The 27,809-nt window shown below is 37.7% G+C and overlaps 2 protein-coding genes across 3 annotated transcripts in view; both read right to left on the bottom strand.

The window, feature by feature from the left end:
- Positions 1-5,564: 5,564 nt before the first annotated feature.
- Positions 5,565-13,228, bottom strand: AMZ2 (archaelysin family metallopeptidase 2). The gene is made up of 6 exons (XM_081318557.1): positions 13,100-13,228; positions 10,357-10,639; positions 9,500-9,673; positions 9,253-9,381; positions 6,937-7,100; positions 5,565-5,739 (listed from the first exon to the last, which is right to left on the bottom strand). Exons 1-6 carry the CDS (start codon positions 13,127-13,129, stop codon positions 5,728-5,730), a joined length of 792 nt encoding a protein of 263 aa, XP_081174683.1. The 5' UTR covers positions 13,130-13,228; the 3' UTR covers positions 5,565-5,727.
- A 5,461-nt stretch (positions 13,229-18,689) lies between these two features.
- GNA13 (G protein subunit alpha 13) overlaps positions 18,690-27,809 on the bottom strand; it is a 30,108-nt gene continuing 20,988 nt past the window's right edge. Inside the window, exons 3-5 of one of the 2 annotated variants that reach the window (XR_014025234.1) lie at positions 24,756-24,806; positions 20,650-23,115; positions 18,690-19,714 (exon numbers count right to left, since the gene is read on the bottom strand). Coding sequence is in view for 1 of the 2 variants with exons in the window: in XM_081318556.1 (XP_081174682.1) it covers positions 22,543-23,115; positions 24,756-24,806 (624 nt within the window). In the remaining variant the exon portion in view is untranslated. Of the gene's footprint in view, positions 23,116-24,755; positions 24,807-27,809 lie in introns of both variants that reach the window. The other variant, XM_081318556.1, reaches the window with a different exon arrangement.

Here is a 27,809-nt window from a genome sequence, read left to right as displayed (position 1 = left end):
TATTTCACAGCAAATCGTCTCCCTCCACAAAGCTGCAAAGGTAGAGGTGGGAAAAATCCAGATTTTCTTGGCTGGGAGAAAGAATGTCTATGCTTGATAAGATACAACTGCATCTAATAAAATATACTTGGACTTTGTAAAGTAGCACTATATCAAATCACCACCCTAATTAACCTAGGATTGAGGCAAGGTATTGTTTCTTTAATAGCTCACAGATTAACACAAAAACTAATGAACTGTATAAGATGTAATGCAAGAGACAATGCAAACGTGACTGCAGCAAATTAAAATGAAACAGAAGGAAGACCTAGGTTTTCCATTCTGTTCTGTGTCTGAATATTAACCAAAAATGTCAACAAAAAAGGCAGATCAAGTACACTGGAAGATCTTTATTTGATATTTGTTTCTCCTATGTACATATTCAATAAATATTAGTTAATATAATATACCCATAATCTCCCCTTCATGGATTACTGCCTTGTCGTGGCGAAGGGGCTTGCGTAATTCAATGAAGCTATGAGCTATGCCGTGCAGGGCCACCCAAGACGGACAGGTCATAGCAGAGAGTTCTGACAAAACGTGATCCACTGGAGAAGGAAATGGCAACCCACTCCAGTATCTTTGCCATGAAAACCCTATGGACAGTACCAAAAGGCAAAACGATATGACGCTGGAAGATGAGCCCCTCAGGTCGGAAGGCGTCCAATATGCTACTGGGGAAGAGCAGAGGGCTAGTACTAGTAGCGCCAGAAAGAATGAAGCGACTGGGCCAAAGCCGAAAGGACGCTCAGCTGTGGATGTGTCTGGTGGTGAAAGGAAAGTCCAATGCTGTAAAGATTTTTTCTCCATAGGAACCTGGAATGTAAGATCCATGAATCAAGGAAAGCTGGACGTGGTCAAACAAGAGATGACAAGACTGAACATCGACATCTTAGGTATCAGCGAACTAAAATGGACAGGAATGGGTGAATTTAATTCAGATGACCATCAGGTATACTACTGTGGGCAAGAATCCTTCAGAAGAAATGGAGTAGCCTTCATAGTCAATAAAAGAGTAGGAAAAGCAATACTGGGATACAATCCTCAAAATGACAGAATGATCTCAGTTCGAATCCAAGGCAAACCATTCAATATCACAGTAGTCCAAGTCTATGCCCCAACCACCAGTGCTGAAGAGGATGAAATTGACCAGTTCTATGAAGCACTACAGCACCTTATAGAACTAACACCAAAAAATGATGTTCTTATCATCATGGGGGATTGGAATGCTAAAGTAGGAAGCCAAAAGATAACTGGAATAACAGGCAAGTTTGGCCTTGGAGTGCAAAATGAAGCAGGGCACAGGCTGATAGAATTCTGTCAAGAGAATGCGATGGTCATAGCAAACACTCTTTTCCAACAACCCAAGAGACGGCTCTACACATGGACATCACCAGATGGTCAACACAGAAATCAGATTGACTATATGCTCTGCAGCCAAAGATGGAGAAGCTCTATACAGTCAGTAAAAACAAGACCAGGAGCTGACTGTGGCTCAGACCATGAGCTTCTCCTTGCAAAGTTTAGGCTTAAACTGAAGAAAGTAGGGAAAAGCACTAGGCCACTCAGGTATGAATTAAATCATATCCCTGTTGAATATACAGTAGAGGTGACAAATAGATTTAAGGAATTAGATCTGATAGACAGAGTGCCTGAAGAACTATGGACAGAGGTTCGCGACATTGTACAAGAGGTAGCAACCAAAACCGTCCCAAAGAAAAATAAATGCAAGAAAGCAAAATGGCTGTCTGAGGAAGCTTTGCAAATAGCTGAGGAAAGGAGGGAAGCGAAAGGCAAGGGAGAAAAAGAAAGATACGCCCAATTGAATGCAGAATTCCAGAGAATAGCTAGAAGAGATAAGAATGCCTTCTTAAATGAACAGTGCAAAGAAATAGAAGAAAACAATAGAATAGGGAGGACCAGAGATCTTTTCAAGAAAATTGGAGAAATGAAGGGCACGTTTAATGCAAAAATGGGCATGATAAAGGACCAAAATGGCAGGGACCTAACAGAGGCAGAAGAGATTAAGAAGAGGTGGCAAAATTACACAGAAGAACTATACAAGAATGAGCTTAACGTCCCTGATAATCACAATGAGGTGGTCACTGACCTCGAGCCAGACATCCTAGAATGTGAAGTGAAGTGGGCCTTAGAAAAACTGAGCAACAACAAAGCTAGTGGAAGTGACAGTATTCCAGCTGAGCTATTCAAAATCTTAAAAGACAATGCAGTAAAAGTGCTACACTCAATTTGCCAGCAAATTTGGAAAACTCAACAGTGGCCACAGGATTGGAAAAGATCAGTTTACATTCCAATTCCAAAGAAAGGCAGTGCCAAAGAATGTTCAAACTATCGCACCATTGCACTCATTTCTCATGCTAGTAAAGTCATGCTTAAAATCCTACAAGCTAGACTTCAGCAGTATGTGGATCGAGAACTACCAGAAGTACAGGCAGGATTTCGAAGAGGCAGAGGAACTAGAGATCAAATTGCCAATATACGCTGGATCATGGAGAAAGCTAGGGAGTTCCAGAAAAACATCTACTTCTGCTTCATTGACTATGCTAAAGCCTTTGATTGTGTGGATCACAACAAACTGTGGCAAGTTCTTAAAGAGATGGGAGTACCAGACCATCTTATTTGTCTCTTGAGAAACCTATATGCGGGTCAAGAAGCAACAGTGAGAACTGGACACGGAACCACTGATTGGTTCAAAATTGGGAAAGGAGTCCGGCAAGGCTGTATACTGTCGCCCTGCCTATTTAACTTATATGCAGAGCACATCATGAGAAAGGCAGGGCTAGATGAATCAAAAGTTGGAATTAAGATTGCCGGAAGAAATATCAACAACCTAAGATACGCAGATGATACCACTCTAATGGCAGAAAGTGAAGAAGAACTAAAGAGCCTCTTGTTGCAGGTGAAGAAGGAGAGTGCAAAACTTGGGTTGAAACTTAACATTAAGAAAACCAAGATCATGGCATCTGGCCCTCTCAATTCCTGGCAAATAGATGGGGAAGAAATGGAGGTAGTGACAGATTTTATTTTCCTGGGCTCCAAGATCACTGCAGACGGGGACTGTAGCCAAGAAATTAAAAGACGCTTGCTCCTGGGGAGGAAAGCCATGGCAAATCTAGACAGCACACTAAAAAGCAGAGACATCACCCTGTCAACAAAAGTGCGTATAGTCAAGGCTATGGTCTTCCCAGTTGCAATGTATGGCAGTGAAAGTTGGACCATAAGAAAGGCTGAGCGCCAAAGAATTGAGGCCTTTGAACTATGGTGCTGGAGAAGACTCCTGCGAGTCCCTTGGACTGCAAGGCGATCAAACCGGTCAGTCCTAGAGGAGATCAATCCTGACTGCTCTTTAGAAGGCCAGATTCTGAAGCTAAAACTCAAGTACTTTGGCCACCTAATGAGAAGGAAGGACTCACTGGAGAAGAGCCTAATGCTGGGAAAGATCGAGGGCAATAGAAGAAGGGGACGACAGAGAATGAGGTGGCTGGATGGAGTCACTGAAGCAGTAGGCGCGAGCTTAAATGGACTCCAGAAGATGGTAGAGGACAGGAAGGCCTGGAGGAATGTTGTCCATAGGGTCGCGATGGGTCGGACACGACTTCGCAGCTAACAACAACAAAACCCATAATCTGGGTAACATGATCAATATGCCTTATGTCTGTCAGATGGATTTCTCAGCAGAAGTTAATATTCCTGCAAAAAAATCTTGTATGGGAAGAAATTATTCCTGTATGCTTTCATAATTAAAGGTGCTCTCTGGTCAAATATAATTTCTGGAAATCAGAAAGCATCCTGGAAGAAGTCAGTGTCGGTCCAACTAAAATTAACCTTGAAAATTATACACAGTAGGAAATCCAATTCTACCTAGCTAGGAAGAAGAGAAAAAATATGCTTAAGCATTAATTAGGCAAGGAAATATGCTAATTGCATTTAGACTTAAGATGAAAGCACGATTGTGCCACAGTAACAGTAATCCAAACAAAGGAAATTAAAAGATTTTTGACTCCTAAATCTTAATAGATTTCTCATTAAAACTGTTCCAGACTTTATGAAGAGGGATGCACACTGTAATCAAATTAATCATCAACATCCAACATCAAAAAAATGCCTGTGTGTTTGTTTAGTTCTCCTCTTTCCCCTTTGTTCTTTCCCAAGTCATTGCTCAATGTCATCCAGAGGACCATCAGATTATTTCCTTTTACAATTCTGATGAAAGAGTACCATTTCTATTTATGAACTGTAAAATATATAGCTTCATTACCTGTTAGGAACACGTTAAAAACTGAGCTTTTGCAGAGAGCTTCCTGATGATATTTATGGACTTCAGTACACCACCTTTAATATTTTTATTTATTTTCTTGTTATTTAATGTCAGAGTTTTTAATTGTAATTTTAAAGGTACTGTGGATGCATTTCATTTCCTTAATGTCATAAACAAAACAATCAAAACAAGCCATAATTCTCTCGTGTGTGTTAAATCAATCCTATACATACAAGTGGCTGGGTGTGACAGGTCAATGGATTAATATTTCAGAAGTTGCTGTTGTTGTTTTTTTAACAGGTCCAACCGCCCAGCAGATTTTTCTATTTATTCTGCCAAGCTGAGCTTTTGACTTTAGCACCTAACTCTTCCTTGACCTCATCATTACCATCAGCAGCACAGAATGGACACTGGCATGCAGTGGAGCAAAATAATGAATCCGTCCTGCTTAATCTGGATTTCTCATTTCTGCCAGAGCTGGGAAGAGCAGCATTTAAAGCAGTTCTCACACTGTTAAAAGGATCCTGAAGTGACATACCTTGTATCTTTCCAGAATGCTGAACCCAAGTACAGACTGCAGCTTGCGCAAGCAAATAGGACAAAGGTCTAAAGGGCGTCTGTCTGATTCCTCCAGATGATTAGATCCTTGCATAACACACTGTAACCACTGACAGTGATGGAGCCCAAAGATGTGTCCAATCTCGTGAGTCAAAGTCTGAAACACATATATAGCCAAATCACATTTGTTGTTGTTGTTAGCTGCGAAGTCATGTCCGACCCATCGTGACCCCATGGACAATGTTCCTCCAGGCCTTCCTGTCCTCTACCATCTACTGGAGTCCATTTAAGCTCATGCCTACTGCTTCAGTGACTCCATCCAGCCACCTCATTCTCTGTCGTCCCCTTCTTCTATTGCCCTCAATCTTTCCCAGCATTAGGCTCTTCTCCAGTGAGTCCTTCCTTCTCATTAGGTACAAGCCAGCTTAAAACCCACAACAGTTGTGCTGAATAAGAGCTTGCTAGTCCCTACAGCACCGCTGTTTTTCAAATCAGAGTGTACACTTTCGTTGCAGGATTTGGAATAACTTGGCAAAATTATTTTATAGTGGGAAAAATGATGATTGAATTCTTGCTCTGCCACAGAATATGAATGGAAGAGTTCTATTTAAACCAGCCTTCTCATTATGTTTGACTTATAATGTCTATTGACAATGGACTTGAATAATTGTAGTTGCAATCCAGGGTGGTTTGAACTACAAGAGATTTTGTGAGAAAAGGTAGAACTGGCCAGTGGGATAGACTGGTGTTGGATTACAATTGGAGATGGCCAGATACAAGGCCAATTTCAACCAAAGAAATGTGCTGGATGATTTTGGGTCAGGCACTCTCACTCCAACCTCATAGCTTTGCTATCTGAACACCTAGAGAAAAGGCAAGTGATAAAATTTAACAAATCAAATCAAAAGTATTTAGCCTTTTTTATTTACCTTTATACTTTTCATTCAATATAAATATTAGCCAATCCATTTTAATCTTTTAGCAGAATATTAAAGATATGAAAAGTACAATAAAAATAGTGAGTCAAAACACATTTCAAGCTTTAACTTCTAAAAGTTTTCTCTAATCCACAAGCCAGTGATCTTCTTGTACAAAAAAGTGTCCTCACATTTCTGCATGATTTCAATCTAACATCCAAATGATCACATGAATTAATGTAATATTTTTGGTGTAGATTAATAATGATAAAATAATCATTGAAGGAAATATTTTATTTCTTGAAAGAATGGAGTTATGGTACTCATATCACATGCTTATCCTATGGTAGGAATGATCTTTCAGTTTTGTGTGACATATTAACACATAAACAAACAAGCTGAATTATCACAATCAGCTAGCTTAAAATGTGGTTGACTAGGCTTGTAATGCCAACCTAATCAGCTGCTCTTTCCTCACCATGTACTTGTAACATCTTGTAGCATCTAATAATCATTCTGCTAAATTGTAATAAAAAAGATAGGATTTATAATGCTGTAATGATGATAAGTGATCCTAGAAGATTCTATAAATCACTAGTGAAGGAATGGCCAGTATCCATTTCAAGTAATTTCATTTTTAAAGATGACAAAATAACTTAATTTTAATTATATTAACTGTTTATCATATGGCATACATGCACTATAAAACTGCAGGAATAAAGGAGTCAGATTCTTGTAATGTGAATCTGTGGAAATCTTCTCAAGAGATTTCCATGTAGCTTAAGAAAAGTAAACTGCAGGATTATTACACTTCCAATTCAGTCAAGTTTCAGTCAAGGTCTAAACAAGTGTTTTCCAACCCTAGCAATGTCTAAATCTGTGGACTGCAACTCCCAGCAAGCTGATTATGGAATTTTGGGAGTGGAAGTCCCCAGAACTTACAAGTTGCTGAGGTTGGAAAACACTACTCTAAACACACAACCCACATGTTGAAAAAATTCAATAGGCTACTGTTCCATTAATAAAAGGAGCTGGAGCTGCTTTAAAACTAAGCAAGGATATTAAAAAAGAAATTTGGTTTCAATATAGTATCAATATAATATAACTCAATATAATATAACTCTAGCAATTTAAAACACTTACTTTGCAGGATCTCAGAAGCAGTTTACTAGTGATCTCGGGTGTATAGTAACCATCAAACACAGAATAATCAGCTGCAGGAAGCTTTTTCGTTGTTTTCAATCTGCCCTTGTAGTTTGCACTATAGAAGTCACTGTCATATCTGGCAAAGCTGAAGATCCCCACCCCTTATCAAAACAAAAGGGAATTCAAATTAAAGTTGTACCAACAGGGACTGCTATATTAACCATACATACATACATACATACATACATACATACATACATACATACTGTACGTATTCAAAAAGAGTACTTCTAGTATAGAAACCTTGCAGCCCACTTCAAAGGTGGTCACAAAACTGCAACTTTTAAAATGACAGGAAGAAGAAATTATTAAATATAATAGACTAATCAGGTTCCATATTTAATTCATGACTATTTATTTTAATTACATTTAAATTCAATTCAATCTTTGACATAACCACTTTTTACTGCCTATCCCTTGGCATGATGCCAGAGCTAAGTGTTATCCTTGGCTTGGAAAAAGATCAAATATCTAAGTGTGTGTGTGTGGGGGGGGGGATCTTGCTGTTTCAGAGCAACAATCTGTGTCTTGAAGTAAAGGTGTTTTCTCTTTCACCCCACCTGGATCAATTCAGCTGCAAAAGAGTCCGCTCAGCAAGTGAGTTTAGAAAGGGCAGCAAAGTCCTCCAAAACACTTCTGCACTGGAGCTTAGCACCACCCTTTCGGAAAGGCAGATGAGAAGAAATGGGAGAGGAGAAATGGAGCCCAAGTAAAGACTGAAAGAATCTTAATGACCTCTCATGTATTTTATTAATTGCCTCCTCTACGCAGTTGAAAAAAGTACTGGAATATGAGAAGTTCTTGGTGCTGTCTGAGCTTGGTTCTTTTCTTGCAGACATTTCATTACCCAAGCCAGTAACATCATCATTGCACAGTGCACATCAAGAAGAGACTGGACAACCATTTGTCTGAAATGGTGCGGGGTTTTCCTGCTTCAGCAGGGGGTTGGACTAGAAGACCTCCAAAGTCCCTTCCAAATCTGTTATTTTGTTAAACAACCAAACTCAGAGAGCACCAAGGCCCATTCATTTCAACTCTTGAGCTAAAATATTCTCCTTTATTACCACAACTCCTTTTTGTGCAAGTAACCATTTCAGAGGAGAATGTGTCTTTTGTCAGGAAAATGAGGCTCGAGAAAGTATACCACCTCTCCGATAGTTTCATGTTCCCTTCCAAAATATTTTGTTTGCATAAACCAAGATATCCAATGTATGGCTATCAATACAAATGCTTTACTCCAAGATGGCAAAGTAAAGGCTCCTATGCTTTATTATAAAAAGGCTTCAAATGTACAGTACTACCATTGCCCTCTTTTGGTCAATGACAGTACAACATAACCCAATCCTTAAATATTCCTGAGCCTCAAGATAGAATGCCACTGCTCATTAGGGTACCTGTCAGTTTTTATATGTGAACAGAATGCTTCTAGACTGCAAAGATTGTGGGAGACGATTCACATAATCAGAGCTATATTAGGACTCAATGCACTGTTCCAGCATTCTGAGATTGGGATTACACTTAACACGTAAGGTGATTTACTTGTTTGTACTTTAGCATGCTAATAAATGCGCAAACCTCGTCAAGATCAATTAATTACATGATCCTTGGGCTTGCCAGTAAAAGACTTATTTCTGCATGGAAGATCTCTTCCCAAGATGCTGAGCATTGGCATCAGGCCAATCACACAGGAATGACGTGCGACGCCTGCATTTTCAGAATTCTTTCTATCCTAATTTCTGGCAAAACTGTGAAACTACGGATATACCAACGTGCAATCAAGAAAACCGCACGGATGCCTCCATGAAACTAGCAGAAAATAAAACTGAGGGTAGATGTTACTTTTAGTTTTTAATAGTGACATACCACATTTGCACTACATTGCACTCTGATGCAGCCTGAAGTTACAAAAGCAGTGTCCTGTTTCCACCTATTCCTCTACACTGATAAACAAGGAATGCAAAAAAATTGTTGTGTTCACTCAAGGCACATTAAAGTGCATCTGAGTTAAAGGAAATCAAGTCTGTGATGCCTCAAGCAACAGGCTATGACTCCTGCACAGAGTTGGCTTCTACTGAAAACTTGCAGATCCAGTTTTCTTGCAGTGCAAATCCCCCACTCATTAGCACTTTCAGTCTCAAGTAATTTTCTCTTTACAGTCAGAGGTAATTCTATTTCATATGAACTGTGAAAAGATGATTGGCCAAGGTCATATTATAAATCATCCCGAGAACTTAAAAGGAAGCGACCACATACCTTCTGTTAAGGAGGCTTGTCCAAAGACAAAATTCCAAGAGTCCTTTGGGTAAAGATCTATCATGGTTATTCCCACAATGCAAAAAGCATCCTTTGGCTTTTTTTTCTTTAGGTAATTCAAGAGATACCCTATATGAAAAACAGGTATCAACGTCTCTCCACAGAAGGCAATAACTGCATAATCAAGAACTGCAGCCATAACAGTAATCCTGAAATAAGAGGTATCAGTTTTGTCTATTCTTCGTACCTGCATGAATTTGCAGATTTTGTGTGTATTCATTGATTCGAAAAGCACAACCTGTGTGTGAAACGGGCATTGGGTCTAGGATCCTTACAGTCAGGCTGTAGTAAAATGCTTCACAGTAATCTCTCAGCCATTTCAAGTAGACATCTGTGCTAACTTTGGCATCTCCAAAAGAACCTAGGTCCAGAAAACATCAGTTTATAGCAGTTTTTTCCTTCCACTATTTATAGGCAAAATAATCATATAAATACAACAGTAAAATATTAACTTTCCTTTATAATTGTCTAGCTATGCAATTCTGAGTAGAAAAAAATTAGCTTATTTTAAAAAAGAGAAGAGAAAAAGCCAAAGATTATTTAGTGAACAAAAATAGCATTGCAGTATAAAGAGCAGCTATCATGATTCAGGGAAATGAAGGACCTTAACTACATGCCCACTTAGATACATATTTTAATACTCAAAATAGGTTCTTTTGAATTTAAGCATGCACTGAGTTGGGCTTTATGTTTTATTATCTTTGCTTTCTTAATTTCCATTAGATACAGTATAAATCTGATCTCCTACATGTTGTGATGGGAAGAGTCAAGACTGCCTTAGCAACCTTCTCAAGTAGAAGATAGAAACTCATCCAATTCTATCACTTGTTGCCCTTGTAGGAGTATGTAGGATGCATTTGTAGGAATATGTAGGATTCTTTAGGTCAAGCTATCAGTTCAGAGAAAATTATCCTGAAAAACCGGCCTGATAATATCCAGGTTTGGATGACAATTATGCAAGTGGAAAGCTTGAAAGCTGCCTTTTTAATTAATTGCTATTTAATGGCTAAATAAACATTTTCATAGCTGCTTGTTTAATATTACCAATGGGCTGGATGTAAATCTTTCTGTTCTGTGGGGTTGGAAAATTTCTGCAGGGGTCATGATAAAACTGTGAAAAATCCTGGGTGGGTTCTGGATGGGAAAAGATCCAGTCTGATTCAGAATGCAGAGTTATAGGCTTAAAAAGAGCACTGCCTGGTTGAAATGCTTCATTCAGCAAATGCTTCTCCTTGGGATCAAACTTCTCATAAAGCTTCAAAAGCTGTCTGTCCTTGGAGATCAGAGCTGTTTTCAATGTCTCCTCAGAATGCTTAATTACCTTCATCTAGTAACAAGAAACAAAGATGAATATTGGTTATGAAATCTGGCTCTAGCATGCATTTTTATTTTAAACAGTTCCTCTTCACAATCAGTTAAGTCTTGCAAATTCCTTTGATTCTTATTGCAGGCAGATAAGTAACAAGCCAAGGCCTGGGCATGCAGCATATATTCAGCAAGGGTCATGTCTTACCCATGCAACAATCAACTTCTCCATTCTCTTCCTATTTCTGTACCAACTATTATTTCATAACCAACTTCTGCTTTCCAACAAGATCACCATGGGAAAGGTTTGCTGTAAGCTGTCCTCAGTCTAGTTCCTGAATTAGTTCACTGATCACAACTTTTTAAAAAATTAATTAAATGCAATCTTGGTTTGAGATTTATTGTCGACTAGGATCCAGATGATTCTCATATAAGGCATAATTCATAACAACTTTAATCTCTGTGGTACATATAATTTATTGTATTATTTAATTGAGTCCCTGATTCATTGCATCTAACATTTCTCCCTCAATTATGCTAATCTGGAACATTTGCAAACATTAAACTGCGGAAAGAATTAATGGAAGAGTTTTCCATTTTCTATCATTAGTGGACAGATCATGTATTTTTCATTTAAAAATGATATGGTTACATTGTGAAGTGACTATTAGGGAGACTCTTTTATTCTTTTTAAGATTGTGTTATGCCATCTTTTGCTCAACCCACATCTCAGAGTACAACAATTAGTTATTAGATTATTTTATCCCATCTTTCCTTCAAGAATTCAAGATGGCATGCATCAAACTATGTCCTCCTACTTTTCCCCAGATCAACTTGGTAAGTTACGCTGGGCTGGGAGAAGGAGAAAAAGTGGTCTAGTCACCTAGCGAGTTTCCACTGATAACAGTAGCTTGAACTAGGTTTCCCTAGTGCCAATCCACTCTGAGGTATATATATAGCATACATATGTGGTGAGATGGAATTTATGAGATCCTCAAAAAGAGAAAGAAGGAATTAAGGCATCTAAAAAATAGAAACAGCTATCTTTCCTTTCCTTTGTCTCATTTCATACATTAATGTCTTTGGTTTACTATTTCTTATTCTTTTTCTGCATATCATTTCTTCTTACAAAAGAGATCATGATGAATATGAATGCATGTCCTGCATTTATATACTAATAAGTCTTGAAAATAACATGTTTCCACTTTTCACTGCACATCAATGGAACCCACAATTTTCAACAGGCTGGGAAAGCTAGAATAATTATATTACTTGTCCAAGACTTGAGAATGTCTAATGTCTTTCTTTCTTTTTAGATATAATACCATATTCCATACTAGATATCATACCATGTTTTTGAAAGTCCTCTCGGTTTCAAAAAATTACCTGTCACATGGCAACAGATTCCTAAGAAGACTGCCTTTCATATACACAAATCTAATCTCATATTCTGCGCATAGAGATTGGGAAGCAAATTAGATCTTTCTAATTTAACTAAGAAAATATAATTTAAGGAAACCAGTTAAGCTAAATTTTCAGAATCTGTTTCAAAAGGTATTCTTGTACAACATATTTCCAAAAGTTTTGAAAGTTTTGAAGGAGTCACAAAAGTTTTTAGTAACTTTCATCAATAATTCTACAGAATATATTTTTGCAATGCATATATACGGGATAGCAGGCAGAATTATAATCTTTAGCTATTTTTCCTACATAACGATAAACACGTTCTAGGAGATTATAATTTACTGAGAACAGGTCTCATGTTGTACATTCATATGTTTGCATATTCATAAAGGTGAGTTTGTTTTTACATTCATTTTCTGAAATTTCACCGGATTCTGGGAAAAATTGAAAATTTAACTGGATAACCCAGCAGCCAAAAATTTTACTGAGTTTGTATTTTGGAGTTCCAGAAAGCAAAGTAGTAAGATATTTATTAAAACTTGCTTTAGCATATTTCTCTGTTAGGCTAGTATATCAAATCCTCTTAATTCCACGATAAGCAACTCATTCTTTAAGAGGGGTAACTAGGAAATGCAGTTTAATATTAGCCCTCATGTTCCACCAACGGCCTGTTCCACTTACACTCTCTCCCAATACGTGGTGCTCCCAAAGCACCTCCCCAATCATCAGGTGCAATTTATTGACAGGGTATCACAAAGGAGTTCAGCAAATAAAGGCACCTCTACCTTGAGCTTGAATTCACGTGAACACCTGGACACAGCCAAGTAATTACCCTGGCAACGCTCTGAAAATGATTTACCACTGCCATATTGAAAGGTTTTGTTATTGTTGTTGTTGTTGTTGTTGAGTTTCCCAATCTGGTCCAGAGTCCTGCCAGTAGGCTCGGATTTCCCATGTCAGAAAGGGGAACGAACTAGCGCTGATCCGGCTTATTATTATTTTCCTGAAATCACCTATGTTTACCAAGGTAGCTTACCACCTAAGACAGGAAAGCCTTCCGTTCTCCCCATTTACTCACGTCTGTCTTAAATCCCCATGTTACGTACATATATCGGTCAATTTCTGTAGTGATTTAATTTAATATAGAAACAACATCCTGCGAGGGGGAATAATTTGATCTTCAACGTAAGCTCACACCCCGGAAGAAGAGAGGGGCAACTTTATTCTGAAATGGCGCCCAAAGCAGGCTATCCCCTGCCTGCTGCAGCCGACTCTTGTACCCCATCTTCCAGGAAGCAACCGCTCCCCCGCCCCTCTCACTGCACGGGGCTGCCGTTCTTCCTGCCGCTGTTGATAACGCAAGCATGCACGCATTGGCCGGCCTACCGCTTCCGTGTCTCCGTTGCCAGGCCACTGGTCCCGCCCCCGCCGCAAGTCTCAACGGAAGCAGGTTGGCGCCTTGAGAGCAGGGCTGGAAAAGCCCTGGGCGGGCGGGGGGAGCATGCGCGCGCTCTCCTTCTCGAGGAGTTTTATCTCCTAACGCCCGTACTTCCACATCGCCAGACCACGTGTGAAGGGGCACGCAGGCTCACCTCAGGAGAGGCGCTGCCCACGCGGGAGGAGGGGGGAGTTTCGTCGTCTGCGTTGTGTGCCGTAGAGGCGAAGGCGCGAAGCGGCTGGGTGTTTTAACTTAATAATAATAATAATTTAATAATAATAATAATAATAATAATAATAATAATAATAATAATAATAATAATAATTAATAATAATAATAATAATAATAAAGTTGGAAGGGACCTTGGAGGTCATCTAGTCCAACCCCCTGCTCAGGCAGAAAGCCTTATACCATTTCAGGCAAATGGCTGTCCAGTCTCCTCTTAAAAACTTCCAGTGTTGGAGCATTCACCACTTCTGGAGGCAGGTTGTTCCACTGGTTAATTGTTCTAACTGTCAGGAAGTTTCTCCTTAGTTCTAGGTTGCTTCTCTCCTTGACTAGTTTCCATCCATTGCTTCTTGTCCTGCCTTCAGGCGCTTTGCAGAATAGCTTGGCTCCCTCTTCTTTGTGGTAGCCCCTGAGATATTGGAACACTGCTATCATGTCACCCCTCACCCTTCTCTTCATTAAACTACACATACCCAATTCCAGCAACTTGCCCGTTTGTGTTGCTTTATCTGCCACTGTGACATTAGCACTGTAAATGACAGCTTTTGCTGCAACCACACACCACTAGTTTGGGATTCCGGGAAGCCTTTGTACAGATTACACACAAATGGCTCTGTATACGCACATCGGCAGGGATGTCTCTTGATGCCAGAATGCAACATCTGAAGTGGGGCTGTTTATGCAGTGAAGTGTAGCAGGCAGGAATGGGGCTGTGCTTTTACTTGCCAAAATTACTTTGGTTAGACTGCACACAGTAGTAAACAATGGCGGGTTTCTATAGTTTGTTGAGCTTAACTGTGGCTGGTTACTTTGTAGCTCAATCTGTTGTGTGAACTAAATATCTGGCTTTGGTTCTGTAAATTAACCCAAGCATTTGGATTAGTATTATTTAGCGCAGGGGGTCTTCAAACTTCGCCCTTTTATAACTTGTGGACTTCCACAAGTCATAAAAGGGCCAAGTTTGAAGACCCCTGATTTAGCGTATATACAGTAGTCTTTGACTTACAGCCATTCATTTAGTGACCATCTGAGGTTACAACAGCACTGAAAAAAATGACTTAAAATATTTTTTCACATCTATGACCATTGCAGCATTCCTATGGTTATAAGTGGAGGACTATATCTGTATTTAGCGAAGAAGGGATGTTCCGTAACAGAGCTGACAGAACAGCTGACAATGGTATATATTACAATGAGCAACTAAGGTTTTGACACACACACACACACATATATCAAAGCAGCATAGCAAATTGATTAGAATTTTAAGAGAATATAATGAGGGTTCTTCCCATTACAATTGATACCAATGACATATAATTTGAATATTTTGATTGCCAAATCTGGGAATAACTGCCCGTTAAGTTAGTATACAATTCAAGGATGGGGGCATATGGATGAATACTAGAGTATTCTGAATTTTATATAATTCTTCATTCATATTCATTAGAACATTAGCTTTTGGAAACATAAATGAATATATTAATATATGCTAGCTAGATGCAGCCACATACAGTGAGGGAAAAAGGTATTTGATCTATCAGTCCATAATTTTAATGGAAGGCTTATTTTAACAAAGAGAGACAGAATAACAACAAAAAATCCAGAAAAATGCATTTCAAAAAAGTTATAAATTTATTTGCATTTTAATGAGTGAAACAAGTATTTGATCGCCTATTAATCAGCAAGATTTCTGGCTCCCAGGTGTCTTTTATACAGGTTACTAGCTGAGATTAGGAGCACTTTCTTAAGGGGAGTGCTCCTAATCTCAGCTTGTTACCTGTATAAAAGACACCTGTCCACAGAAGCAATCAATCAATCAGATTCCAAACTCTGCCCCATGGCCAAGACCAAAGAGCTGTCCAAGGATGTCAGGGACAAGATTGTAGACCTACACAAGGCTGGAATGGGCTACAAGACTATCGCCAAGCAGCTTGGTGAGAATGTGACAACAGTTGGTGCGATTATTCTCAAATACAAGAAACATTAAATAACTGTCAATCTCCCTTGGTCTGGGGCTCCATGCAAGATCTCACCTTGTGGAGTTTCAATGATCATGAGAACAGTGAGGAATCAGCCCAGAACTACACGGGAGAATCTTGTCAGTGATAGCAAGGCAGCTGGGACCACAGTCACCAAGAAAACAATTGGTAACACACTACACTGTGAAGGACTGAAATCCTGCAGTGTCCGCATGGTCAAGAAAGCACATGTACAGGCCCATCTGAAGTTTGCCAATGAACTTCTGAATGATTCAGAGGAAAGCTGGATGAAAGTGTTGTGGTCAGATGAGACCAAAATTGGCATCAATTCAACTCACCATTTTAGGAGAAATGCTGCCTGTGACCCCAAGAACACCATCCCCACTGTCAAACACGGAGGTGGAAAGATTATGCTTTGGGGGTGTTTTTCTGCTAAGGGGACAGGACAACTTCACCGCATCAAAGGGATGATAGACGGGGCCAAACACCATCAAATCTTGGGTGAGAATCTCCTCCTGTCAGCCAGGGCATTGAAAATGGGTCATGGATGGGCATTCCAGCATGACAATGACACAAAACACACAGCTAAGGGAACAAAGGAGTGGCTCAAGAAGAAGCACATTAAGGTCCTGGAGTGGTCTAGCAGGTCTCCAGACCTTAATCCCATAGAAAATCTGGGGAGGGAGCTGAGGTTCGAGCTGCCAAATGTCAGCCTCGAAACCTTAAGTGACTTGGAGAGGATCTGAAGAGAAGTGGAACAAAATCCCTCCTGAGATGTGTGCAAACCTGGTGGCCAACTACAAGAAATGTCTGACCTCCGTGATTGCCAACAAGGATTTTGCCACCAAGTACTAAATCATGTTTTGCAAAAGGGTCAAATACTTATTTCATTCATTGAAATGCAAATCAATTTATAACTTGTTTGAAATGCGTTTTTCTGGATTTTTTTTGTAGTTATTCTGTCTCTCACTGTTAAAATAAACCTACCATTAAAATTATAGACTGATGTCAGTGGGCAAACATATACAATCAGCAAGGGATCAAATACTTTTTCCCCTCACTGTAAGGAACAAAGTCGTTTGAAATTGTTACAGTATTCAGCAGTTTCATTTATTCTTGTAACAGCTAGTATGTTGGCAAGCCTTGATGTTGTGTCCTAATTTATCTTGATTTTATATTTTATATATATTTTATGCACATTTCCAGACACACCATTGTGACAATTTTTAAAGTCAAACAGATTGTGATGCAGATCCTACCAGAATTTTACACCAATCATGTGTTGGAATATTACAAAACCACAAAATATGTTCCATATTTGTTTTTGTTCAGATGAAGCCTTGTCTGTCTGTAAGAGTATGTAGCATCAACATTGTTCATAATTGGTTTTAGAAATGCTATAATAATCTTATAACTTTATAATTATATACTGTATTTATAGTTCATAATTTGTGATTTTATGTTTTCCTTTTTTGTACTTGCTGTTATTTATTAGAAGTTTTCATGACTGTTGCTTGTCTCTGTAGGTATTTTAATATATATAGTACCAAGGATGTTTTAAATGTTTTGCTATATTATATACTATGCAAGCCACCAAGGGTTGACAGATATATAACGGGTGAGTGCATATTATTTCTAACAGCAGAACAAAAATCAAATCAGCTTGTAATATTGCAAGCAATATATTCAGTATTTTAGAATGCATATTGTTAAACAAGTGTCTTTAAAAATATGCTTCCTGTGATACACACCCAGAGAAGGAAAGCAGAGATTTTATCTGTTATTCGCATTAAAACAATGAAATTTTAAATTTTTGCAGTTACTACAATGTAATACATAAGAAAAAAAAGACAAAATCTCCACTCTTGGAGCTACTAAAACAAGTGGTATACAACACAATACCTCTCCAGAATGGCTCAGTTTAAACAAGACTGACATTAACAGTCAATGAAGATATCTTAGTTCCTTTAGCCTAGGAAAAGTGGCAAGAAAAGCAGCTTTTCTGTTATTTACAAGTGCTGTAGAGATTTGTTAACATGAAAAAAAACATTAAGGGAAAGAGGAATACGCTGTTCTGCTTTTAGCACTAGGGATTGGCTACTAAATTATGTTATTCATTTAAGTATCTTATAGGTAATGAATACTATTGTATTTGCATTATTTGTCTTGATTTGAAATTTTATGTGTAGATAAAAGTAGATGGATAAAAAAATAATGCAAATGAACTTAATGCCAGTAAGTTTTAAAAGTCAAAAAAGATTGGTGGATTTTTCTGTTGGACAGAGGTTGGCCTTCAAATAAGTTTGCTTCAGTCATTTTGCCTGAATTGGAGAATTTTCCATTTGTCGTGTCACTGTGCAATAAGAGAAGGAAAACTTGAGAAATTTTGCTCAACACAGGCAAGACTTCTAGGTGGGTAGAAACAACCTAAGATCAATCACATAGATGGCATTGCATAAAAGATCAAAATCTCTTTCCTAATATATTGTGCTCAAGCTCCTCTTTTTTAGGTCAAGATTGAAAACGTTTAACTTGATTCATATATGTATTTACCATAAAAAGGTGGTTTGCTTTTTGCAGGTTACCATGTGGTATAAACCAGAACAGCAATTGTTTATTCATGTCTGTTTGTGAATCAGGGCATTTAAAACACAAGGTTCAAAAAGAGACTGCAAACAATGACTTATCTAAGCAGAGAAAAACTAATTGAGGAAGATTGTAGTTTTGAGGCTCTTTAGTTAAGCACTGAAATCCTACTTAGTACAGAAAGTAATTGCTGTTCTCTTTGTATGCATTTAACTTCTTTCAGTTAATGTTTCTATACATTAACACCTAAAGTGTTTTTTACTTGTGAATTATGCAAAGTTGATTCGTTAATCTTTGCAAAAGCACTAGAGCATACCACAAAACAAATCAAATTTAGTGGATAGCTTAATTAAAGTTTGTTTAAATCTAGGTGGTCAAAAATGATTGTACTGAAAACTAATTAAAAACACTTCTAAAGTACAAAAATACAGGCTTCATGAGGATGTATATTGTTTATTTACTGTCAGTAATTTACTTTACACAAGGCAGTATTAATGGCTTGAACACTTGCAAATTATGTACAGAGAGCAATGTACAACTAAATGAAGCTTTCATCTTTTAGTAATCAAACCATTTTAAATGATACATTTGAAGACTTTCTTTAGAAATAATTTATTGCCAACCATGGACAAAAAGGGATGGGGCAAATTTACAAAGTAGTAGATTCTCTTCTTCCCTAGAAAGTTACAGAAGATACTTATATTTCAAAACTATAGTCATAAAACATATCCCTCATTTATACAAAAGTAATACAAATCATGGTTTCATTAAAGATTCTGTGGGGTCATTAAAATATGTTTCACAAACAACTTTATAGCAAATAACTTGCTGCTGTTGAAGAAGGTGAAAGCAGTTTTAAATAATTGGCAATCGTCTGCTTTCAAGTATAGGATAAACAAAACTGCCAAGGACACTATTGCAGTGCTGTATATTTTAACCTGATTTTAAAATAAGACTAAGTTGTGGTACCATCAATCAGAAGTTCTTAATTGCTTTGTGAACAGATGACCATAATACACACAAAATCTAACCAACAGCTTAAGAAGAAATTTGTTATTGTTATCTCAATTTAAATTTATTTTTTAAAATAGGGCCAAGCAATATATGGTTGTTTGATGTTGAACATTAGTTTTTAGCAATGCAAGCTAACATAACCGGTTAGGAAGGATAACTGCAGTTGCAGTTCAGCAACAGTTGTAGAAATACAGTGTCCAGTTCTGTTCAAAACTGAGCCAAATTTAAGTTGAGAGAAAAGCATCTGCCACACTATGGTCACAGAGCATCAGGACGATCCTTCCAATGTCTTTCTTTTGTCAAAAGTTATATTCAAACTACTCTTTGGCATTATCAGTACAAGAAATTGGGAATGAGGCAAAGCTCCGTTCTATCCTGTATTTTCACCTATTTCACAGTGAGAAAGAAGTTTCTCAAGCCTTGAGGAATGGTTCACTGTATTGAGTTTCTGCAAAATAAGGCACAAGTCTAAATACTATGTTTATTTAAAAAATGACCTGGTTAAAGTTTAAGGAAATTAAGTATGCAAGAACTTAAATACCTCTACTTTAGATTTTAAAATAGTGAATTTTATGAAAATCTAAAATACAAAAAAGATCAGTTGTTTTGAAATCAAAAGTAGATACTCTGTAAAAAGTCCTCATGAATTTGAAAAACTATAACACCAAATAAAAACAATTTTTAAAAATGTAAAAAAACGTTTCTACGAAGGCCTCTGGCAACAAAGAATTGTACTTGACAAAAGTAAGCCACTCTTGTTAGCAAGAATGTTTTAACTTGTTTTATTTTAGACTACAGAACACATTAAGAATGGTATAAAAAAATACCAGATACCCAATAGGGGACATTAAAGTCTGTACCCAACAATGTTTAAAGCCCATGAGCCCATTATAGTAATAGGACAAGAAGAAAAAGAAAAAACGGCAATGAACTAAAGGGATCCTCAGGTTTGCGAGCTGGTGATTTAACTGTTGCAACCTTGACTCAATCTCTCTCACCAAAGGTTTTGATACAGCATTTCACTTATCCAAAATTGGCACAACACAGGTCATCCTTCCAATATTTCTTTTTAAAAATCAAAAAGTCCATGATAAATTGAGGGGAGAAATGCCTTGGAAAAGAACTATTTAACTAACTCTTTGTGTCTGGATTATTTTTTCTACCAATTCTGCCACTCTCAAAATCTGTCCATATGACTGATGGGGAGAGAAGCACATCTGTGTAAGAAGGGAAAACCACCATTACCTATCATTAAAATTGTAGTCCCTCACAACTACGTAAAATACATGTAAGCCCATATGCATGAAATATATTATTTATAATGACCGTTTAAGTTAATATGTTCCACAGTTGCTTATTTTTATTTCCAGAATAAAACATTACCTTAAAAAATTTCTTCACTGTCCTCTAAGAGTCATTTTTCTGGAATACAAAGGAAAATTGATACTCTAAACAGTACTCTGTCAGCAGAGTTGTAAAACTGATCTTTCACTTTTTTATTTATATAGTTTTATTTACCAACTTCTGATGGTTTTAACTGCAAGATAGTAATTTAAAGTCTATATTTAAAAGGCCTTACAAAAAACCCTTCACTTCCCTCTTTTTAACAGTGTTGGTGGTATTCTAAAATAATACCAGTATAGAAAACATGACATTCCCTCATCTCATTTTGTTTCACCCTAGAATTTTGAAGGTCCTGATTATATTGGCTTTGTACTCTTTAGCAAAAATACAAAGATCATTTATTTGCACTCAGTTGTCTGTTATGATTTTGAAGCCCTTTTCCCTCCAACCAGTTAAACTGATATTCGCTGTAAGGCCACTATTAGTTTAAAAAAAACCAAGAGGCACTTTAGTTTATAAGATACTGCATCAATTAACCATTTACTGGTACTGGACTAGGCCAATTACTGTTAAAGCATTTAATTGGCACACAAACTTAATTATCCTAGTCTAATGAATGGCAAAATGTTTTTCAAAAATATAAAAACATTGATTTCCTTTTACAAAAACTACAGAATAGTTGGGTTTCTTTTAGAACGACTAAGTATGGCCTCTGTAACAAATGAAACAAAAGAGGGAAATTTGCTAATTGTTTTTGTTCTTAAGCAAAGTAAATATATTTTATTGCATTAGACATTAGAACCCAAGTGTCAATCCCTTTTGTAAATATACTCTTTAAAGCTCAATATGGTACAGCCTAGGAAAAAATATATAAAGATATTCAGAATTACAGGTGACACTGGCTTTTGACCAATACCAAAGCATCAACGAAGCTATTATTTTTACAGAATATTTCATAGCAAAATTAAGTCTTCAAAATGTGTAACTGAGCCAGAAGGTGGAATAATTTTTTAATTTTACCCTTTTAAATGTGTCATTTGTCTGATATCATTCAGCTGATTTACACTTTAATTCAATTTTAGGTTTTTTTGGCTAATATAATGGCCACTACTGTGTCACCTACAGCTGTATATACTGAGTGTGTTAGCCTTCTTTAATAAGCTACATTTGACATCTATAAACTGAATTGTTTGGGAAAAATAAATCTTGTGCTTGGCTTCCACCATTATCCAATTCACAATATCTTAGTAAATGAAAAAAAGGAGTGTTTTCAGACAATGGCTTATTCATGGCAACTGAGGAGGACTCTCAAAGCTGCAGAAAGCAGCTTTTTGGTTGAAGTTAGCTGAGGCCCAAAGTGTAAAATCATGGGGTTCTGTCAAACTGTATGATCTAGCAAAAATCAAGACCAAGAATTCCTATGCATGATTCATTTTGACTGAAATACTCAGTGGCAATTTTTTTCTGGTACCATCTAAAAGCACTCTCTATTGGCATGGAAGCAGAAGTGCATTTGTAAACTTGAAATATAGGTTAATTATTTGACAAAGCAAAGCCATTTACCATAAACAACAATTGGTGGTGGTTGTCTAAGTCAGGAAAACTCTTCAATAGCTCTCTTAAATTCCAACCAGTTCAAAGAACTTTACATGTTTCCAAATAATTTCTTTCAAGCACATATCTACAAGTTAATAGTTCAGGCTTTATAGTTGAAAAAGACAGAATAATTTAAAACCTGGAGTTAGCTTTTAAAAAAAGTCTTAAAAGTTAAAACTGATTAAAGATAATGAACAGGAAAAGATTTTGATTTTAAGAGAAATTGGCAATAAGAACAGCAGCAGCTTTTACCCACACATCATGAGGTCTGACAAGACCAGGTTTAGTTTTTAAACTCCTGCTGTAAACGATTAACACAAATCAGTCTTTTCAACATTACTGTAGCATGAGCTGCTTGAGGTTGTCATGAAGGATGGTATCTTTGACATCACGGAATACCAGACGAATATTTTCTGTATTAATAGCAGTGGTGAAATGGTGGTATAAGGGCTTCTGTTGCTGGTCTCGGCGTTTGGTACGAAAACAATCCACCAGGAATTTTTGGACATCTGTTAAGTTGTGAGGATCTCCCTCAAACTCTGGGAAATAGTCTTTGATACTCACTTTTTGCACTTTTTCCTCAAGCAAGTCTGTCTTGTTTAGGAAGAGAATGATGGACACATTGCTGAAAACCCGATTGTTGACTATAGTTTCAAAAATGTTCAAAGATTCTGTAAGGCGATTTGTTAGCCGGTCTTCCATAAGTACCTGATCAAATTCACTTGATGAAACCAGGAATAGTATTGAAGTGACACTATCAAAGCACTCAAACCAACGTTTTCTTTCTGACCTCTGGCCACCTACATCAACCATCTTGAAGGGAACATTTTTAATTTCAAAATCGTACTCGTGTATTCCTTTTGTAGGTCTTCGTGCTAGCAGAATATCTTGCTGGGAGGGAAGATAATCCTGGGGGGAAATAATCTGAGTTGTTAATATAACTACTGAAAAATAAAATAAATAATCTTACAGTTGGAAAAAATATTACATTTTAAGAAACCACAGAATGATTGTATCAAATGCAATATCAAAAGCTAAAATAGTGATAAGAGTAAGCTTTTAAGCAAACTAAGTGTGAAATTCCTTATTTTAGATTCCTGTTTTATTGAGACAAGTGTTGGTACCAAGTAACATAAGAATGTAAAGCAATGTGTAACATTAAAGTCCATGAAAGCAAAAATTTAATTGTTCCTTGAAAAATGACTAATCTACTTCAACTATCTAAGCCGGGATGACTTATGCACAGTCACTCACGCGCTCGTGACCTCTCGTTTAGACTACTGCAATGCTCTCTACATGGGGCTGCCCTTGAGGACCACCCGGAGGCTCCAACTGGTACAGAATGCAGCCGCGAGAGTTGTGTTGGGAGTCTCCCGATACTCCCATGTCACACCTCTGCTCCGTGAGCTGCATTGGTTGCCAGTTGTCTTCCGGGTGAGATTCAAGGTACTAGTAATGGTGTTTAAAGCCCTACATGGCAGGGGTCCGGAGTACCTTAGGGAACACCTGCTGCCGGCATCAACTTCCCTTCGCCCTGTGCGCTCCCACAGAGAGGGCCTCCTCAGGGTGCCACCGATCAGAGAATGTCGATTGGTGGCCCCCAGGGGGAGATCCTTCTCTGTGGGCGCCCCGGAGCTATGGAATCGGTTACCGGTTGAGCTCCGGATGGTGCCCGATCTTCGCTCCTTCCATCGCGATCTAAAGACATTCTTATTTGAACAAGCCGGCCTGGCCTGATGGGGGATTGGTGGGGTTTTTTATTGTTATTTTAATATTTGTATTTACTGTTTTTAGTGGGCATATATTTAATTCTTTTTTAACTTTTGTAACTTTGTATTTTTATTCTTGCCCTGTTCACCGCCCTGAGTCCTTCGGGAGAAGGGCAGTATATAAATAAAATTATTATTATTATTATTATTATTATTATTATTATTATTATTATTATTATTATTATTATTATTATTATTATTATTATTATTATTAATTATTATCTGTGTCACCTTAACATAATACTTTTAGTAAGGGTATTTGCATGAGAAAAGCATTGCATACATAAACAAATAGCATTTTTACATGCTAAATAATAATATAGAACATATTGGACCTCTCATTTCCATGCTTTAGACCTTTCTGCCACTGACAACTGGTGAAGATATAAATTTCTAATAGCATGTGTAATGTACCCAGGTATTAGATCTAACTGGATACTAGCTAAAATGAGACTATTAACCAGAGTTAATAGTCTTTTTAAATTCCTAAGTTAGTAACTCTTAGGAAGTAGATGGATGGGTTTGGGCCAAGAATTATAGTTCAAGTGGCTTTAGAACAAACAGCAAACAGAGTATCAGTACACAATATCAATATTTGGCACTGGATTTTAGAACATCATAGGGTCTACAACATTTAGTTTACAAGCAAATATTAATTAAATGTAGTTATAGTTCAGAAATGATGTTACATTTTATTATTGACATTATCTGAAGCTAAAAATAAGAAAACCTCTAGCATTTCATAGTAATACAAATACCAAATTTAGAAATAAAACTTACTGGGTCTCCGAGTTTATCCAAATTGTCCAGAAAATATTTTATAGATTCCCCCTAAAGTGAAGGATAAATACAATTATTAACTATGTTCTGAAATAGGCTTTTAAAGAACAACTTGATATGAAGTAAGGTTTTTGTGCATGAAAGTTGCAACTAAACGTTAAATGCTCATCTGTAAAAAATCCCGAGGATTTTAGTCTTGGCACACACTACCACCATTGTTTTGGTGCATTATGCAGTTAAGTACATTTATTTTGAACTCCCAAAGGTGCTTTTTCACAAGGCAACTGGACTTTCTTTTTTCTCTTTGAAGATGTTTCGCTTCTCATCCAAGAAGCTTCTTCAGCTCTGACTGGAGGGTGGGGAATGGAATAGCCTTCTCTCTCTCTCTGGTTGAGATAGCTGGAGAAGCTTCTTGGAGGAGAAGCCAAACATCTCCAAAGAGAAAAAAGTTGCTTCATGAAAAAGCACCGTTGGGGCAACCATCGACAAGCATCTATCCTTGATACTTGGGCTGTGGCCAATGTATACTGGACCAGAGTATGTAAATTACTACCAGTTTAAAAAGAACTATTTAAAGAAAGGTAAATAAGGAAAATTACTTAATGGGGGGGAGCAGATTTCTATATAATTACTCTCAGTAGTTCCCCAAAACATCTTGCTTTCTGAACAAATTACAAAATGGTTCCTCCTACTCATTCACTCTTGAACTATGGTGCTGGAGAAGACTCCTGCGAGTCCCTTGGACTGCAAGGCGATCAAACCGGTCAGTCCTAGAGGAGGTCAACCCTGACTGCTCTTTAGAAGGCCAGATCCTGAAGCTAAAACTCAAATACTTTGGCCACCTAATGAGAAGCAAGGACTCACTGGAGAAGAGCCTAATGCTGGGAAAGATCGAGGGCAATAGAAGAAGGGGACGACAGAGAATGAGGTGGCTGGATGGAGTCACTGAAGCAGTTGGCGTGAGCTTAAATGGACTCCAGAAGATGGTAGAGGACAGGAAGGCCTGGAGGAATGTTGTCCATAGGGTCGCGATGGGTCGGACACGACTTCGCAGCTAACAACAACAACAACTCATTCACTCTAAGTCTAGGATATTTATGTTTAAAATCTTATGTTATTTCACCATTGTAAGAGGGTAGTACCTTTGACTATTCCCGAAGACAACAGAATTGCTTACATTGTGCAGGTCATTGTGCACCATCTAGTGAGATCTCTTTCTATATTATGCTCTTAGCATGTGATATTTTAAGATAAGTAGTCTATGTTGTCTATGATCGCAAAAATCAGGAATCTGCTAGCATCTTCTCTCACTAATGAAGATCATTAAAAGTACATTTTTGTAAGCTGCACCTCATTTGATTAGATGCACAGAGTGGGTAGATTGATATAAGATGTAAATTGGGGTGAGGCAGGTGGGGAGAAAGGAAGAGACAAATTGGTTATGTAGACAAGTTACATATGAGGCAGATTACAAGTACCTTATCAATTAACAATTACATGTTTTAAAAATAACCATTGTAGTTGTTGAGACCTTCTAAGATTGCCTGAAACCTTTTAATATATGTGAATTTAACAATTTGTCACTTGATGGTGCTGTTTAAACTCCCACTTTTCTACAACGGTCACTTTTAGATCTGCAGTGATGAAATGACGAGGGGACTATCGCCATGTTTAATATTAGCATACATCCAAAAATGCTGATATCTTTTAATCAATATCCTAAGTAGAAACTTGATAAGATATATATTGTCCTTTTTGTGTCTGACTTTTGGTGACTTTATTTAAGATATACAAAAATTCCTATTTTAATACATGAAGGGGCAATATGATATCCTGGTAAGAAGGGAGACAGACAAGTTTAAAACCTCTCTCAAACATAGAAGCTTCATTGATAACTGGGCCAGTCAGTGTCTCTGACCTGATCTATCTCACAAAAGTTTTAAGTGGAGAAATCCTGGATGAAATAATTCTGTGTATGCTGCCCCTATCATTGTTGCCATTATCATCATCATCATCATCATCCAAAATATTGTTTCAAATTCAAAACTGCCACTTCAAATCTAAACAAAACAGATTTTTGTTATTCTTTCAATGATTCTCTCAGCCTGCTATGCCCCCCCCCCATCCTTCATATACACATATATTAATCAATAAAGCAGCAACCACAACTTCTAACTGCCTTATCATTGACTGGAGCCATTGAATTGAAGAGGAAGTAAGAAAAATAGCAAAAATTACATTCTTAAAGTTGAGAAATATTACATAAACACTTGTTTAGCTGTTGCACTGTTTCCAAATAAAATGCTCTTTTTAAAAAATCACTTCCCAATCAATGTACACACAACCAAATTTTATGCTGGAGTGAAAGTAACACTGGCATAGTTGTACAAGAGAACTTTTATCTAAATGAGGCAGCAAAACCAGTGATATTTGCAGCATCTCTCTTTCTCTCCCCCCCCCTTCTCTCGTATTTGCTTAGCAACCATTTCAGATTTAAGAAATGGATTGTAGATACTAAATGAGGACATGGTGTAGAGCAGACATGTCAAACACAAGGCCCGGGGGCCAGATCCGGCCCGCGAAGTGGTTTCATGTGGCCCGCAAAGCCATCCTGGAAACAGTGAGGGAACGGCCCCCACTGCCTTGGCCTTGGCCCAGAGACCCTCCTCCTGCCAGAGACCCTCAGATCTGTCCCACTCCTGCCCAGGCCCCCATAGGCACCCTTGATGCGAACGTTGTAGAGCTGGCCATGCCCACCCAGTAGGCTATACGCACTCTAGCCATGCCCACCCAGTAGGCCACACCCATCCAGCCCCCAGTAGGCCACACCCATCCAGCCCCCTGAGGGCAACCGCAATGCTGATGCGGCCCTTAATGAAACTGAGTTTGACACCTCTGGTGTAGAGGGATTGGGACAGAAGACAGATATTACAGACACTGATTTTGGAAACATACACTGGTAAACTTGTCTAAAAAGATATCCTTCTTCCCCCACACAACCAATTCTCTATAGAATAATACTATGCACTTCTAATTAATAAGTTAACAGTATAA

This window comes from Vipera berus, assembly GCF_964194415.1.
Source record: "Vipera berus genome assembly, chromosome: 2".
Lineage (NCBI taxonomy): Eukaryota > Metazoa > Chordata > Lepidosauria > Squamata > Viperidae > Vipera > Vipera berus.
This window is presented reverse-complemented; position numbering and strand designations above follow the sequence as displayed.

Bases quoted from the DNA above. Each gene is read 5' to 3' on its own strand.
- AMZ2 (XM_081318557.1), bottom strand. From the start codon at position 13,129: ATGTACGTAACATGGGGATTTAAGACAGAC. The intron at 10,640-13,099 runs GTGAGTAAATGG...TCTTGTTACTAG, and splicing joins CATGGGGATTTAAGACAGAC to ATGAAGGTAATTAAGCATTC. The intron at 7,101-9,252 runs GTATGTGGTCGC...TGTTTTGATAAG, and splicing joins ACAAGCCTCCTTAACAGAAG to GGGTGGGGATCTTCAGCTTT.